Consider the following 18,181-nt stretch of genomic DNA (forward strand, 5'->3'; position numbering starts at 1 on the left):
TTTTCAAGGCACCCAAAGCGCTTTACAATACCACTATTCATTCACTCTCACATTCATACACTGGTGGAAGCAAGCTACCGTTTGTAGCCACAGCTGCCCTGGGGCAGACTGACAGAAGCGAGGCTGCCATATCGCGCCATCGGCCCCTCTGGCCAACACCAGTAGGCAAGTAGGGTAAAGTGTCTTGCCCAAGGACACAACGACTAGGACAGAGAGCCCAGGGATCGAACCGGCAACCTTCCGGTTACAGATGCAATTCCCAACCCCCTGAGCCACGGTCGCCCCAATGCGGTTTTCATCCTGGTCGCGGAACACTGGACCAGCTTTTTATCCTCTCAAGGATACTTGAGGGTGCATGGGAGTTTGCCCAACCAGTCTACATGTGTTTTGTGGACTTGGAGAAGGCATTTGACTGTGTCCCTCGGGGTGTCCTGTGGGAGGTGTTGCGGGAGTATGGGGTGTCTGGCCCATTGCTACGGGCCATTCAATCCCTATACAACCGTTGCAAGAGCTTGGTTCACATTGCCGGCAATAAGTCGGACTCGTTCCAGGTGGGTGATGGGCTCCGCCAGGGCTGCCCTTTGTCTCCGGTTCTGTTCATAATTTTTATGGACAGGATTTCTAGGCGCAGCCAAGTGGCGGAGGGCTTTCGCTTTGGTGGCCTCAGAATCTCATCTCTGCTTTTTGTGGATGATGTGGTTCTGTTGGCTTCATCGGGTGAGGGCCTCCAGCTCGCACTGGAACGGTTTGCAGCCGAGTGTGAAGCAGCGGGAATGAGGATCAGCACCTCCAAATCTGAGGCCATGGTTCTCAGCCGGAAAAGGGTGGAGTGCCCACTCCGGGTCGGGGATGAGTTTCTGCCTCAAGTGTCTCGGGGTCTTGTTCGCGAGTGATGGGAGAAGGGAGCCGGAGATCGACAGACGGATTGGGGCTGCAGCTGCAGTAATGCGGACGCTGCACCGGTCCATTGTGGTGAAGAGGGAGCTGAGTGTAAAAGTGAAGCTCTCAATTTACCGGTTGATCTACGTCCCTACCCTCACCTATGGCCACGAGCTGTGGGTAGTGACCAAAAGAACGAGATCGCGGATACAAGCGGCAGAAATGAGCTTTCTCCGAAGGGTGGCTGGCCTCTCCCTTAGAGATAGGGTGAGAAGTTCGGCCATCCGGGAGGGGCTCAGAGTAGAGCCGCTGCTGCTCCACATCGAAAGGAGCCTGCTGCTCCACATCGAAAGGAGCAGGATGCCTCCTGGGCGCTTCCTGGGTGAGGTGTTCCAGGCATGTCCCACCAGGAGGAGGCCCCGGGGCAGACCCAGGACACGCTGGAGCGATTATATCTCTCGGCTGGCCTGGGAATGCCTTGGTGTTCCCCCGGATAAGTTGGAGGAGGTGGCTGGGGAGAGGGAGGTCTGGGCCTCTCGGCTGCTGCCCCTGCGACCCGGCCTCGGATAAAGCAGATGAAGATGGATGGATGGATGAAGCTGATAGTAATATATATATATATATATATATATATATATATATATATATATATATATATATATATATTAGGGGTGCAACAATACTCGTATCGATATTGAACCGTTCGATACAGTGCTTTCGGTTCGGTACGCATATGTATTGAACAATACAACATTTTAAATTTATTTGATCAACTTTCCTTCTGACGATGCTGTCTGTGTTGAGCGCTCAGTGGATCTGTGCTCGACAGTGCAGCCTAGGCGGAGTAGTCAAACGCAGATTCACTGAGCGCAGAGCAAGCTAGCGAGACAGAAGTTAAGCTCTCTAATATGGCAAATTGAACCTCCCCCACCCTAATTCAGATCTGGCGTTTGGAACTATTTTGGTTTTCATGTGAAGTATGACACTGAAGGTAAGCGCGTTGTGGACAAAAGTAAAACAGTATGTTGGATGTGCCACGCAATGCTCAATTGGTGGGAACTAGTGCGTTAGCGCAGTTAGTTCGTTAACGTGTTGATGCCGTCCAGCCCCACGCACAGGGCGATCCGCGGTAGCTCGTTAACGGAGATTTGCCGTGTTGTGACGTTAACGTCATTTCAGATTAACGCTGACAGCACTAGTGGGAACACAATGAATATGACTGCACATTTACTCCAACATCATCCTAGTGCAAAGACAAGTGGAAGCAGACAAAAACAACAAGCACGCATGCTACAAACTTTACCAGAGTCATTTAGACAGCCGTTAGCACACGATTCTCCTTATGGGGACCTGATATGTTTAATATGCTGCTGAGAGTATACCCCAGAAGAAGCGTATAGTATAGCTTTTATTTTGAAAAGAGCCATTTCTCTGTAATAAACTCTCTTTTCCAAAGAGGAGTGATTCCTCGATCAGATAGATTAATTTTTTTATTACTTTGTTGTTTCAGCAACATTACATTTAAAAACTGTACTTTTGAGTTAAAATACATATATATATAATTTTAATAAATGACAAATTAAAAAGGCATGAACATTTTTTTTTGTATCGAAAAAATATCGAACCGTGACACCAAAGTATCGAACTGAACCGTAAATTTTGTGTATCGTTGCACCCCTAATATATATATATATATATATATATATATATATATATATATATATATATGACTCATCCAGGCTACAGAAACTGATCAGGAAGGCTGGCTCTGTGGTTGGCATGAAGCTGGACACTCTGGTGACAGTGGCAGAGAAAAGGACACTAAAAAAACTGCTGGACAATTATGGACAATGCTGGGCATCCTCTGCACACGGCCATAAACAACCAGAAGAGTCTGTTCAGTGACAGGTTGCTTCTCCCAAAGACAAGAACCAACAGACTTAAAAACTCCTTTGTCCCACACGCCGTCAGACTGTTTAACGCCTCTCTGGAGGGGAGAGGGAGGGGGAAAAGGAGGACAAAGGAGGGGGGAACAACTAAGCTGTAGTGCCTCTTCACTTCACTGTGCAATACTTTTGTTAATAGTCAACGGTGCAATAGACCTCAATACTTTAAATGTGCAATTCACTTGTATTTTTATTTTTATTCGTATTTATTCTATTTATCCCCTTCGTATATTTTATTTATATATGTCTCTGTATTTATATATGTGTGTGTGCGTATATGTATTGTAACTTCTGTCGGTGCTGTGCCTTTGGAAACCGAATTTCCCAGACGAACCCACCCGAGGGATTAATAAAGTTTTATCTTATCTTATCTTTTATTCATATATATATATATATATATATATATATATATATATATATATATATATATATATATATATATATATATATATAAGTTCATGCACATAAAAGCAGCTACCAGTCAGGGCTTTAAAACACAGAGAGCAATTGTGCCACTGTGGTCCTGTCTATGTCATGACTTAGTTTTGAAAGAGTGTGGTGGACTCAGGTGCCATGTGATGCTGCCATGTGGTGAGAGTGTTCACCAGAGAGAAGGCGACTACGACGAGAGGCCTCAGCAGCCAGAGCACAGGAGATCTCAATACGCTTCTCTTGCTCCTGCAACTGCTGCTGGGAGCTGGCTGGAGCTCCACCTTCCACTGGGCCGTCCAGAAGGGGAACCATATTCTGCAGACTGACAGGAAGTACATGAATGTGATAACATTCATAAAAATTAAAATCTCTCAATATATATATTTAGTAAATTTATAAATACCCGCACGGAAAAATATTAGAAAAAATGGATACAAAACCCTCAATTTCTTAATAACATTTAACTTTTCACTAATGAATTACACAGCGTTGAGAAATACATTTCATTACAGTACGTGTTTTTTCTGAAAATGCTGTACCTGAGTTAAGGAAGTCATTCCACCACTGTTCATTTCTTCATTGTCATGTACCAACACAATTTAGAGCAGCTATCTAAACTATACTGCCACACAGGTAAGCTATCACATTAATAGTCCCCACTGTGTCCAATATTGTGAATTTTGTTGTGAGCTAGAGCATCCACCCCAAGTGGAGCTCTCTGATCGTGCAGCGAGTAAAATAGGGGACACTGAGCATTCTCCCTGGATGCATAAACGTCCACGGTCGCCTGACCGAATCGCAGCCAGATCTGCTTCCCTACCTCCGCGTGAAGCTTCCAGTCCCCATACAGCGGGTTGCCCCTGGAGAGAAGATCTGCTCCAAAGTTCAAGATCCCCGGCACGTGAGTTGCTCTCAGTGACAGCAGGTGGACACTGCTCCAGACTATCAGTCTGTGTGCCAGCATGTGTAACTTGGGGGACCCCAGACCCCCCTGTCTGTTGATGTAGGCCACAACGGTGGAATTGTCCGACCTCACTAAAACATGATGACCTCTCAGCCAAGGGAGAAAGTGTTTTAGTGACAGGTGAACCACCAGCAGTTCCAGACAGTTTCTGTGGGCGGAGCGCATGTGAGGGCCCCATTCCCCATTCACTGTTCTGCCCTCGTGGGTGGCCCCCCAGCCGGAAAGAGAGGCATCTGTGGAAATCACCTTCCTGGCTGAAACTGCCCCCATGGCAACGCCCTGAGACAAGAAACCTGGCCTCTTCCACTCGTGGAGAGCGAGTGAACAGTCTGCAGAGACTCTCACGCGACGGTGGCCGTCTCGGTGAGGGTCCAGTCCCCGCGAGCCCACCCAGCGCTGAAAGCCTCTCATGTGCAGGCGTCCCAGTGGTATCGCCACTAGAGAAGAAGCCATCAGACCGAGCAGCCTCTGGCACTGTTTGAGGGTCACTGTGTTGCCTCTGCGAAACAGTGCAAGGGATGACTGTATGGCCGCCGTTCTCTCCGGGGACAGAAAAGCCCTCACCCGAAGGGAGTCTAGGCTGAGCCCTATGAAAGTAATGCATTGAGTTGGCGTCAATGTGCTCTTTTCCACGTTTATCTGGAAACCCAAACTCTCCAGATGGTGTATGAGAGCATTTGTGTGACAAGTCGCTCCCTGGCGGGTTGGGGCTGCCACCAGCCAATCGTCGATGTACGTGGCCACCCGAATGCCCTTTTTCCTGAGCGGGGCCACTGCTGCCTCGGTGCATTTCACAAACACCCTTGGGCTCAGTGAGAGACCAAAAGGCAGGACTACAAACTCGTATGCCATCCCCTGGAAAGCAAATCTCAGATACCTTCGGTGTGGGGGATATATGGGGATGTGGAAATAAGCATCCCTCAGGTCGATTGATGTGAACCAGTCGCCCGCTCGTACAAACCGTAGCAGCGAGGCGTGCGTCAACATCCTGAACTTGTATGTCCTCAAATGCCGGTTCAGGGCACAGAGATCCAGAATGGCTCTCATCCCCCTCCCCCCCCTTCTTTGGCACAAGGAAATACCTTGAATAAAATCTGCTGTGCATTTCCTCGGGAGGGACAACTCTTATAGCTCCTTTGTCTCTCAAGGTGGAAATTTCCTCCAGGAGAAAACTGGCAGACTCGCCCGGAGCACGAGAGTAAATAATTTCTTTGAATTGTGGTGGAGCGACACTGAATTGCAGCCTGTAGCCCTTTTTCAATGTCCTCAGCACCCATGCTGACTGAGTGCAGGTGGCCCAGCTCTTCATGTGGAGAGACAGGCGAGCGAGGTGACGGGCTCATCTGCATCATCACAGCCGTGGAAACGCGAGTCTCCACGGGCTGCGTTATGGCAGACGGTGCTCCGTTTTTCAGCATGTTTGATTTTTTCATGTGTTTTGCAACACTCGACAGCGCCGCCCTTGGCAAACTGCCTGGATGCACGTGTCGGGGCTTTTTTAATACAGAATGCATGAGAGAAGTGCTCGTGAAACAACACTGCGAACTTTGGCTCTCTTTCCCTCTGGCGGGTCCGGTGACAGGAACGCCGGCCCGAGTTAAGCACTCTGTGTGGAACATGTCCCGTTGAACTTGCTCTGGAACGGAGCTGGGAGGCGGGAGGGTGGCCCATGAAGGGGGGAAACTGGGTTCGCTCCCGCCTAGAAGAGAGGCTGTCAGGCCGGCCGCTTCTTCCTCCTCACGATCGCGGCAGCGGGGTGAGGAGGAGGGGCCGCTTGAGGTCTGGCCTGGGGAGATTGCTTCCGAGTCCATGGATTCTTAGGGGCCCCAGCAGCCTGGGGGGCTGCCTGCGTCTTAGGCACTTTGGGAATCCTGAAAGCGGGGACCGGGCGAGACGCTGCCTGCGCGAATGACTGGCGCGGCGCTGCTGGGGTGGCGTGCTGGGCCCTCCTCGGCAGGCAGAGTTTCAGAGCCTCATCATCTTTCTTTTTCTCCTCACATCTCTTCTGCATGGATGTAACAGCCGCACCGAAGAGACCGTGAGGGACGACAGGGGTGTCGAGGAGTTCCTCTTTTTCCTTAGTCATCAGGTTGGTGAGCGTGCTCGCTCCTGAAGAACCATGAGGCCCATGGCTCTCCCAGTAGCCTGTATGGCTACCTTGTGGAGGCGGAGGACGTGGTCAGTTATAACACAGATTTCTTCCCACACTGTGGTATCTGTGTTAGCTGTCATGTCCTCTTCTAGCTCAGCTTGGTAAGCCATTAGCATAGAAGAGGCATTGTGGGCTCTTACTGACAGAGCCGCTGCCTTGTAGCACTTATCTGTAAGGCTAGACTGGAAGCGGTCTGTTTTGGGAGGGAGAGATGGGGCCGATGAGGACAGAGACGTCTTCGGGTGAAGATGGCTCGCCACCAACGGCTCCACTTGTGGCATCCGGCGGAGGCCGATAGACTCCATCCCCTCACAATCCAGCAGGGAGCTCCCCACGATGGGGTGTTTCTCGCTGTAAGGTTTTGCTTTCCACGTCACCGCTATCTCATCGAGTAGCTCAGGGAAAACAGGCAACACATGCTTCCCCGTCTTTTTCGCCTTCGGCAATTTCTTACCGTCAAAACGAGACTTTACAACCTCTGTTTGAATGGCGGGCCACGGGATGTTGAGCCTAGCGGCTGCGCGCTTGCACATGTCCTGCATGTCGAGATCCAGGGGAGACGACGGTGTCGGTCTTTCAACCTCGCCGGTAGCCGAGGGCTTTGCAGCCCAGCTGATGCTAGCCAAGGAGGTGGAATCTTCCTCCTCGCTGTCGTTAGACAGCAGGAGCTCCGAGTCAGCCGACTCATCTCCGTCCTCGTTAGCATCTCCTCCCCAGGTGACTCCAGCGTCGCGGAAAAACGGTCGCGATGGGCTGAGGGTCTGCCTCTGCCCAGCTTGGCCCTGGCGTTGCGGCCAAATCATCGGGCATCTCAGTTTCTCCTTGCGCCGCAGCAGCCTCACACAGCAAAGGGTCGCCGCCCGACAGGTTAGCCTGGCGAGCTAGCTTGCAGCGGAGTAGTTTGCGTGGGAAAGCCGCACAGTGGATACAGTCGTGTGCAGGTGTCAAGGCAGCCTGAGCGTGAGATAAGCCCAGGCATGCTGCAGACACGGGGTGTGTATCCCAGGCAGAAATCTTCTTGCCGTCGTAGCCATGGTTAGCTAGAGGGTCGCGCACGTTAGTGAGACTGACACTGAGTGCGGAGAATATTGCTATTCCTCGCTAACATGGGGTGAAAAGTGTTGCTACTTTTCTACAGGTATTGCTACCTAATGTGTAAAACTGCTAGCGTCGAAGGGTATTGCTACCTGATGGTGAAGCTAGGGGTACCTTTATTAGCAAAGTGTTGCTACTTCGCTTTCGGAAAGTATTGCTACTTCGCTGGGTGAAAGTATTGCTACTTGGCACCCGCACTAGCCACAGAACAGTATTGCTACTGCTTGTATGCTAGTGGACAACTGAAAAGCTGGGAACAAAGCGCCCGGCGACCAAGTTGTTCACTCGAATCTGTGGACAGTTTAGCTTTAGCACCCAATAGCACAGTTGTCTACAGGCTTCTGTGAGAAGCGAGAAGAGGTTTTTCAATGACATCTGACGCTATGTCAGCCTATTATATAGGGAGGCACTGGCCCCTCCTGACATGGGCGTCACCTAGCCAGCCTGTAAGGGCTGGCGTAATGGTATTTGAGCTTCTGATGAGGTCACGCAGGAAGCGTTCCCATAGTGAGACACGAAACGAATGCTATGAAAGAGAACTCACAAATGCATTCCTTAAAGCAGATAATTCATGAACTGGACAGGAAATGGGGTGTTACTAATTTAAAAGGGTCATCATTTAGCCTGGCGAAATAGTTTGCTGCTTTTTAAGAAAGCCCTCCATAAAGCTAGAACATCTTACTATTCATCACTGATTGAAGAAAATAAGAACAACCCCAGGTTTCTCTTCAGCACTGTAGCCAGGCTGACAAAAAGTCAGAGCACTGTTGAGCCAACCATCCCTTAAACGTTAACTAGTAATGACTTCAGGAACTTCTTAGAGGAAAAATCATTGATAACCACAGCCATATTATAGCTTTTATACTCTGGAGTGGACCGTACTTCAGAATCTTGTTAATGCTACTGAGGAGGAGGACATTTCTATTTGCTCAACAAATTTGAGGAAACACACAAACTGTTTGTGTGCAGTTTGTTGCATGTTTGATCTGCTAGCTAAACTTCTAAGGGAGAATGCAGAAAAAGAGCTAACTACACACAAAGATGGAGAAAGATGGATAGGACAGTGGAGGACGAAGAGAGGCTAAGAAAGGTTATATAAAGGTAACGATGTCACGGATCTGGGTCAGTGTTGACCCAGCATTTTGAGTTTTTTATATTTTGGTCTATTTTTGCATTATGGATTATTTTCTGATGTTCTGGTGCTTTGTTTATTATTATTATTATTATTATTATTATTATTATAGATCTGTTTCAGTTATTCTTGGTGAGGTATCAGTTCTTAGGTTTTGCGTTCTCATGTGTATTGCAGTTTCTGTTCAGTGTCTAGTCTGTCTCTGTGTCGTGTCTGCATCTTTGTTTAGTGGTTTCTTGTTTCCTGTCTCATTGTGAAAGTCTTTGTCTTATGTTAGTGTGTGCAGCTTAGCTCCCCCGTCTCGTTAGCCCTGATCTCCCCCAGCTGTGTCTCCCTTCTGTTACCCATTCCCTGATTACCACCCTGTGTTGTCCTCAACCCAGTGTCTCGTCGTACCCTCAGATTATGCCTGTGTGTTTTTTGGTTTCTGTGTTCACGTCACTTCACGTTTGGTTTTCATGTCAGCAATAAAGCTGAGGTTTTGATTTACAATTCTGTGTTCGAGTCCTGCGCTTGGATCCTCCTCTCCGCCTGCCCGCACACAGAGCCCTGACAAACGATTGCTCAGTGATACTTGATAAACTGCAAATTTAAAGCTTTTTTTGTAATGTCACATTCATTAGAATTAGAATTTAGACTGGAATAACATTCTCATGTACTAAAATAATAATAATAATAATAATAATAATAATAATAATAATAATAATAATAATAATAATTATTATTATTATTATTATTATTATTTTAGCACAAGGTTTAGTTTAAGTTTGCACAAAAATAGCTGACAGAATTGTTCATTAAGGAGCTACTTTTTACTTTCTTACTTTGAGTACATTTCAGAGCCTGTACTTTCTCACTTTTACTCGAGTAAAGAAGTTGCTTCACTACTTTAAATTTCACTGGAGTGTTTTCTTTTTTGTGAAAGTCTGTCATTTTGCCACCCCTCACAGTTTGTACTGACAAGTATGCTTAGTTATGTGTCAGTTTCATTTCATTGTATACAGTAAATCCTAGTCTGATAAATTGAGTCAATGTAAAAGAGTCACACTGTTAAAACTGAAAGGTTTCCCTTTTCAGCTTTTGTATTGTCAGTTTGGGTTCCTTAATGGATATTGTATTTATTTTAGGTACATTGCTTTATATGTTTTTAGACCTGGGACATAGTAATTCTTCAAATTTTGGGGTATATAAAGTATTCCTTATTCTTACAAATATCATGGTTCTGGGTCCTTTTGACCCAGCATTTTATGTTTTTATGACCTGTTGTATTATGGTTTATGATTCTTTGTGGTATCCTGAGTTTATTCTGTGTTAACCTTTGTACTTTGTGTCTCCCTCTGTGCATCGGTGTTTATTTAATTGTGTGAGTGCTTGACCCTTGTTTCCCCTCCTTGTGTTCAGTGTTGGGAAGGTTACTTTTAAAATGTATTCCACTACAGATTACAGATTGCATGCCCCAAAATGTATTTTGTAAGGTATTCTGTTACGTTACGTTCTGTTACACGCGTATATAAAACAGGTCTGCGGCTCCCAACCATAGTAAAGGGACCTCTGGCTAATACATCGGGTTTGTGTCAGGCTCTTAGCCAAAAACTAGCTTTACTTTGTTCTCTGGGTCACTTTGCTAGCGAGAGACAGAGAGAGGCGTAGAAAGGCTGCTTCAACGGAGCTTATTGTTTCGGAGGAAAACACGAACACAGCGTACAGTCGAGTCTTAATAGCTTACTTACAGCTGGGCTACACTGCCCATGAGGCTACATTCTTTAGGGCTATGCCTGTCACACTCTGCCTATTGCCTTCAAATTAAATAATTTTTTGAACAATAATTTTTTAAAATATTTCTTTATGTCATTATGCGGACCGCAAGTAGAGCTGTCATAGGCCGTGGGATTGAGACACAGGCTTTAGAGCCTCTTGATGTGAGTTTTGATTGGGTTTCCACCGGCGTGGAATTACCAAAAATAGAGAGAGCATAGCCTAACATATGAAACAGTAAAAGATCGCTGTGTAATACATTTATTTCAACAACGTAACTGTATTCTAAATACCACCTTTTTAAATGGTAACTGTAACGGAATACAGTTACCCATATTTTGTATTTTAAATACATAATGCCGGTACATGTAATCTGTGACTCCCCAACACTGGTTGTGTTTTATTTCATCATGTTTCCCCAGCCCAGTCTGTGCTCTCCCCCATGCTCCTCTGTGTTCTCTCTCCCCCTCTGTGTACTTCCTGTTTTACTTTGATAGTCTCCCGTCAGTGTACGTCATGTTGTGTTTGCTCCTGCCTGTCTCGTTATGATTATTTGTCTCAGCTGTGTTCCCCGTGTGCTCCCACGTCACTTGTTATCTTTCTCTATATTGTGTCCACGTCTCCCTCATGCTGTGTGCGTTTCACTCTATGATTCTCCGTGACTTTTGTTTATATTATCCCAGTGTAGTATTGTATGCTTTTTCCCTTGAGTCAGCAATAAAACTGCTTTTTGAGTTTGCATTTTTGCCTCTGTGAAGTCTGCTTTTGGGTCCGATATCCTGCCTGCCACTCAGCGACTCGTGACAACAAATTGTTTTTCTAACCACAGTTCTCTTTTGAATATCATCTATGGGCAGAAATCTGTGCCATCAGAAACTGAATTTGAATAAGTTGAATTTGAATTGCTCAGATTGAATCTGAATTGTAACTTGAATAAATGCTTTTGAAAACTGAATTTGAATTAGTCTAATTTGAAATTGAATTTATGGTTTGAAAATGATGATCACTAAATTGAAATTGAATTTATATTTTGAAAATGAATTGATTTGCTTTGAAACTGCATTTTATCCTTTAAAAATTCAGCTCTCGAATAATTTCAGTTTCACTTCTCACCATTCAGTTTCAGTTCTACAATTCAATTTCAGTTCCAACATTCAGTTTTTTGGAACTTACATCCGGTTCCGGTTCAAGCGCAGATTAATAGAACTACGTTTTACTAGCGGACCGAAAGTGTTACTGACGGGAATCTACAGCATGTTGAGCTGAATTAAGACTTCAGAAGTCATTCGTCATGTCGAATGACCAGCGGATAAACTCTCAGGTTGGTAATAAATGTATTACATGTATAAGAACAAGCGTTATGTTAACAAATGATAGCCATAAGGTAACTTTTGTGCTTATTGTAGCTGCTAGCTAAAAACGCTAATTTAGCGTAGTTTGCCCTGAATTCAGCTTTGACAAACAAATATGATCGACTGTTTCTAGTAGAATTCCAAAGTTGTCATCTTGTACCCTCTCAGAGTACCCCCTCTGTATGCTTGCAGAGACCCCTACAGTTAGGGAAACATGTAAAACGGTGCCCAAACCTTTGTATTTTAGCTTTATTTATGTCTTACACAGCATCCCAACTCTTTAGCTAACTTAATAACTTTAGCTAAAGTGAATAGTTAGTCTAATTCATTAGTGCAGCATTACTGGATCATCTCTGTTTGAAGTGATATAATATGATATACAACTATCACTGAAACGGCAAACTTTGTAAATAAGCAAACAACACTTCTCATTCTCTAAACGTTTGGCCACAGCTGTAGATTACACTATCAGTGCTTGTTCACTCTTGACAATAATTACATTTCTAAATTCTCTTTGTGCATTTACAGGTAAACAATATCTAATATTTTATCTAAATGACTGCTTTGTCTTTTAAAAAGGGTGAAGAGCCTGAGGCCGGTGACAGTCCAGTTCTACTCTAAGTACATCCTTACAGTGGATCTCAGGACAAGGCCACATTCTTGTCCTGCCAGAAGAGAAGAGAAACTTCAGAGTCTTCATGCAGTTCAACCACACCTGTCATATTCCGTATGACAGGGGTCTCAAACTCCAGTCCTCGAGGGCCGGTGTCATGCAACTTTTCCATGCCCTCGAGGACTGGAGTTTGAGACACCTGCCGTATGGTGTTCATGCTGTTTTCTACCACACAGTTACAGCATGTCTGACTGCCTGTTCAGCATATGCAAAAATATATGATGAGTTTAAGCATGTGATGACTAAGGCCTTCCATTATGGTGTTTGTCATCACATGTCACAGACATCTGGATGATCATTTGGAATAAACAAAAAACTTGTTACTTCATCTTTTATCTTTATTATTATTATTGTTCTTATTTTACACTTTTCATTGTTAGGCATTAGGTTTATTTGTAGTAGTCCTTTCCAACGTCTTTCCCTCTTCCATGTTACTGTGTCAGCTTGTCAGGATCTATTTGGGTTTGGAAGTGGAACAGAAATTAAAGAAATCCAAAGTGCCATTAAAACCAGGAGACATTCTTATATTTCAGAAGAAGGGATTAATTCAAAAGAAATGACCTCAATGCCATATTTTATTTAGGAACCCGAGAGAGCACTTTGCAAAATAACACATTCTTATAATTTCACCCTCAGATGAGCCAAGCTACAACTGTCAGGGTAGGCACAGAGCATATGAGAGTGGTTAAGTTAATGTCTCTTGTCTAGATGAAGGCACAATACGGATCAATGGCAAGGCGTAGAGATTCAGTATCTTCAGTCTTCAGTGGACACTCCATTTCTGGCACAAAACACCTGTAAAAGATGGTCGATTTAGGAGGTGACCCGACAACTTCAGCCTGTCAAACATATTAATGGAGCAGTATGCTTTAAAAAAAAAAAAAAAAAAAATCAAATTAAGCATGCATTCAGTACCCTAAGAATTATTATGGTAGTTAAACACAGTGATAGTTGTATATCACTTCAAACAGAGGTGATCCAGTAATGCTGCACTAATGAATTAGACTAACTATTCACTTTAGCTAAAGTTATCAAGTTAGCTACAGAGTTGGGATGCTGTGCAAGACATAAATAAAGCTAAAATACAAAGGTTTGGACACTGTTTTGCATGTTTCCCTACTGTAGGGGTCTCTGCAAGCATACAGAGGGGGTACTCTGAGAGGGTACAAGATGACAACTTTGGAATTCTACTAGAAACAGTCGATCATATTTGTTTGTCAAAGCTGAATTCAGGGCAAACTACGCTAAATTAACGTTTTTAGCTAACAGCTACAATAAGCACAAAAGTTACCTTACGGCTATCATTTGTTAACATGACGCTTGTTCTTATACATGTAATACATTTATTACCAACCTGAGAGTTTATCCGCTGGTCATTCGACATGACGAATGACTTCTGAAGTCTTAATTCAGCTCAACATGCTGTAGATTCCCGTCAGTAACACTTTCGGTCCGCTAGTAAAACGTAGTTCTATTAATCTGTGCTTGAACCGGAACCGGATGTAAGTTCCAAAAAACTGAATTTTGGAACTGAAATTGAATTGTAGAACTGAAACTGAATGGTGAGAAGTGAAACTGAAATTATTCGAGAGCTGAATTTTTAAAGGATAAAATTCAGTTTCAAAGCAAATCAATTCATTTTCAAAATATAAATTCAATTTCAATTTAGACTAATTCAAATTCAGTTTTCAAAAGCATTTATTCAAGTTACAATTCAGATTCAATCTGAGCAATTCAAATTCAAATTGAACTTATTCAAATTCAGTTTCTGATGGCACAGATTTCTGCCCATAATCATCTCCTTTTATTATAAATGAAGAGGTAAAAGATGTTACAAATTTAAAATGTGTACAGCTTTAAATAAACAGACTTTTGCTAGAAATTTAAAGGAAGTTAAAACTGTACTTTGATTTGGCAATAAGGGTCTTGATTCGTTCTAGCTTCTTCTGCTTCTCCTTCTGCTCCTCTGGGCTCAAGAGAGTGTTATTCTCCACATCCAGGTAGCGTTCAGGGATCAGAACCTTGTCAGGAGCCATCTTTTATAACAAGAAAGAAAAAAATCTCTTTTATCTTTGTCTTTTATGATTTTGGACACAAAGGTAAGCTATTATGATTCTATTGTGAACATACCTGCCTTAAAATAGCCACAAAGTTAATAAATGATTCAACTTATTTCACCTCTTTGCTGATGTTGTAATGCTCTGGTTCAATCTGTAAACGTCTCAGACGAGCAATTTCTTCCTCTGGTGACTCTTGCCCCTGTCCTCGAACTGCCTTCTCTAAGTCTTTGATGTCAATCTCATGAGCTGTCAGCCGCCTACGGACCTGTGAATACAAACACAAACTAGATAGGACACACAGGCAGATACAATCAAATCATCAGCTAGCTAAAATGCGTATACCCTAGTCATACAACTTTGGCCTATCTCAATCACTGGTTTTATATTTGTAAATATTGGCAATGTTTTTCAGTGGATTATCTTACCCACCTGGAAGTACCAGAAATGCAAACAGGTGGACAATACGCATGGTACATGGACTGGTTTTTACTTTCCTACCATATCTAAGTGCTCAAAGCACTTTACAGAATTTGCCTCGTTCCCACAAGCACTTTTTCTATGCAAGTGCTTTCTATCTAGCATTCACACACATTCATACTCCAATGGACGCACTGGAGAGCAACTTGGGGTTAGTATCTTGGAAAATTTAGCATACAGACTGGAGCAGGCAGGAATCGACCAACCAACCTTCCAATTAGCAGATGACCTTCTCTACCTTCTGAGCTACAGCCACCCCAGTGTGATCAGTGTAAAGTGATCTCTATCATTCTGTCATTTTTACACATGAACTGACGGTGTTGGAGAATCACATTCACACAACAGGAGAAGGTCCATTTCAGATAAGTTGTAACTACTTGGTGTTTACATGGGTTATGTCTAGCTATTGTACCCAAGTGAATTTGCTAGACCACAACTTTCTCAGATGGGCTCACATGGAAATTACAAAGCTTTGTACTGGGGTAGGCAGGTATGACAGCAACAATTTGGGAAATCTGGGAAATGTGTGATATTGAGAAAAATTTCAAGCTGCAGTACATGTGTGAAAGTTCTTTCACACATGTACTGCAGCTATGACTATCATCTGAAAAATAAACACATACATGATTCATTTTTTACTTTACCAGCTCACTGTGACAATACTACAATTAAATACATGACAAGGATCACCATTAGCTTGCTCATACCACTTTGTAATTGGCTGGAGACTGGCCTCCTGACAGGTTTAGGCTTCTCCTTTTGTCCCTCATAGAACTGCACTGGTTGCGACGAAGTCGCTCATTTTGTTCCTCCACACTCATCTTCATCTTAATTTCTGTGGGAAAAGCAGCACTTTTTGGGCGCTCCTATGACAGAGAACAGGCTTATTTTTAGAGATAATTTCTCTCATATAAAAATATAATAAAATGGATTATAAATAAATTAATGCTGTCAGTGATAATCTCGTTAAAATGACGTTAACGCCATAACCGCATTAACGCGGTGGAGATTTGTGGTTATGGCGGTTATGGCATTAACGTCATTTTAACGAGATTAACGCTGACAGCGCTAAAATGAATATCAACCTTGTAACAGTTGAAGTGGTGTGGTGTCTCTTTAAGACAATGTAAGGGTTAGAGATGTCATAAGTATGCACCACTGCCCACTTTGGAGTATGAGATCCACTTGCTTGCAAGTGAGTTTATGGACTCGGACCTCTTTAACTTTTTGCAACGGGTTGTAGGAACACTGTGCTTCATGTATGATAATTAGTAGCTGTTCAATGGGTCTTTGTAAGGTTGAGTGTGCATTAAAATACAAGCACTGTGGAATTCCCAGTGCCAGTGTGGTCATGAGTTTTTCTGACTGTCCTGCTAAGTGTTTCCACTGCTCCTCTCAACCACTGAGTACAACCCACATTACAACCTCTTATGTGCATTCATGTCTAATGTTGTGAATATGACCCATTTCACATGTTTCTCAGTTCCACTGACCTGTTCATTGTTTATTATTGTTTGTTGTTTATTAAGGCTTATATTTTTTCTCTCCTAACCAGAGTGGGTTGACATACCCTGGAGACTCCATTAAGCACTCTGCTGTTACGGCGATGAACTTCAGTAAAGTTCCTCTGTGATTCATCAGTGGGGGATTTGGTTCTAGGAGGAACAATGCCAACTGTGCATGTGAAAAAATAAATACACTTATAAGTACAGGCCAAAAAAAACATGTTTGTATTCTCAAACATAACACTATGAGTCAGTCTTTAAAGTGTCACTTGATTAATTCATGCAATCAGACGTCAAAAGACAGAATACTGAATTTTTATCTTTAACTTGCTATTATAAGCGCCTTAAAGAATGTATCTCTGGGTTCTGCATACCCAAGTTATTGTTGTCATTGTTATTGCCATTTTTAAATCTTGATATTAAACTGTTGTACCTTTATTCATGGTGGACTGCCTGTCCTGGGCCTGCTCCTGAACATCACTGATATTGTTCGATTCTCCAAACTTGGGCTGGAATGCAGAGATGTTTTTATTTTGTCAGCACTGAACCTGAAGGTAGTGAACGATTCTAATACTGTTCAAAAAACTCAAGAATGCATTAGATAATGCCTTGTAATGGAAGAAACAGCTGGTACACCTGAAGAATCCCCAATGATGCAATCACACTATGGTTGAAAAAGTCTTCTTATTTTAAAGGAATTGCAGTAACCCATTCTTTAACAGTACTATACCTTTACTGTACAGCTGACCAGCTGCCAACTGAAGTGACAGTGCTGATCAAAATGTCCTCTTCAAGTACACATGACTTCAACAAATGTGATGCACCAAGGTTGGTTCACATTTTATTTCTTTCTCTAATGAAAGAGAGTATACCAGCAGAAATACCCAATTACCTTTCTGAAGTCAGAATCTTCACCACCAAGGTAATCAACATCGATGCCGAAGCTGTGTGGCCAGGTCGTGCTGTCAAAAGGCAGGGGAGGGATGGAGGGAGGAAAGGTATAGGAGGGATCCAATGGGTAATAGGATTTGGGAAGGGGAGGCCTAGGGGGAACACTTTCCTTGATCACCATAAGGGCAGTAGGGAGTGAAGAAGGAAGTTAACATAGGATAGGAGGAAGAGAGAGTGCTGCATATCAGGATAAGTGACAATAAGCCAGTCAAATTGCAAAGCAGAAATGTATTGATTGAGTTTCAGTCTAGTTAGTTAAAGAGTTGGATGAAAATCCCCAGCTGGTTGCTGAAACACTGATCACACCTTATAATAGCTAAACTCTAAGAAGCATTAAGACAGACTTAATTCAACATATGAAAATAATTATTTACGCATATTAATGTCTGTGAAGGTTCTCAGTCATCCAGGTCATCGTAGTCAAAGGAGCTTGCAAAGAAAAGCGTCTGGACTTCTTTAAGTTACTTGAAGACGTTTCACCTCTCATCCGAGAAGCTTCTTCAGTTCTAAGGTCAAATGGTGGAGAGTCCCAGATATAAACCTAGTGGGAGTTTCCCCCCCACAGAGGGACAAAAGGACCCCCTGATGATCCTCTAATTGCTTGAGCCAAGGTGTGAAACTGGGTGTGGGTCACAATCAGCCAGAGTTTCGGGTGAGTTCATTGTGAAACCTGGCCCCACCTTATCATGCGAATTCCTGAGGTCAGATGGCCCAGGATGTGAGTGGGCGTTAAGGCGTCTGGGAAGGGATCTCAAAACTGGATTATAGATGGCAGAGAGTTGGTGTCGTAAACCCCCGCCTCTGTTCA

The 18,181-nt window shown here is 43.7% G+C and overlaps 1 protein-coding gene across 1 annotated transcript in view; it reads right to left on the reverse strand.

Moving 5' to 3' along the window:
* Positions 1-18,181, reverse strand: part of LOC113022371 (pleckstrin homology domain-containing family A member 6-like) — a 71,404-nt gene that overhangs the window by 3,966 nt on the left and 49,257 nt on the right. Inside the window, exons 20-26 of the mRNA XM_026167713.1 lie at positions 17,315-17,482; positions 16,856-16,931; positions 16,488-16,591; positions 15,625-15,783; positions 14,559-14,705; positions 14,286-14,416; positions 3,431-3,579 (exon numbers count right to left, since the gene is read on the reverse strand). Coding sequence (XP_026023498.1) covers positions 3,431-3,579; positions 14,286-14,416; positions 14,559-14,705; positions 15,625-15,783; positions 16,488-16,591; positions 16,856-16,931; positions 17,315-17,482 — 934 coding nt within the window. The remainder of the gene's footprint in view (positions 1-3,430; positions 3,580-14,285; positions 14,417-14,558; positions 14,706-15,624; positions 15,784-16,487; positions 16,592-16,855; positions 16,932-17,314; positions 17,483-18,181) is intronic.

The sequence above is a fragment of the Astatotilapia calliptera genome, chromosome 5 (genome assembly GCF_900246225.1).
Source record: "Astatotilapia calliptera chromosome 5, fAstCal1.2, whole genome shotgun sequence".
NCBI lineage: Eukaryota > Metazoa > Chordata > Actinopteri > Cichliformes > Cichlidae > Astatotilapia > Astatotilapia calliptera.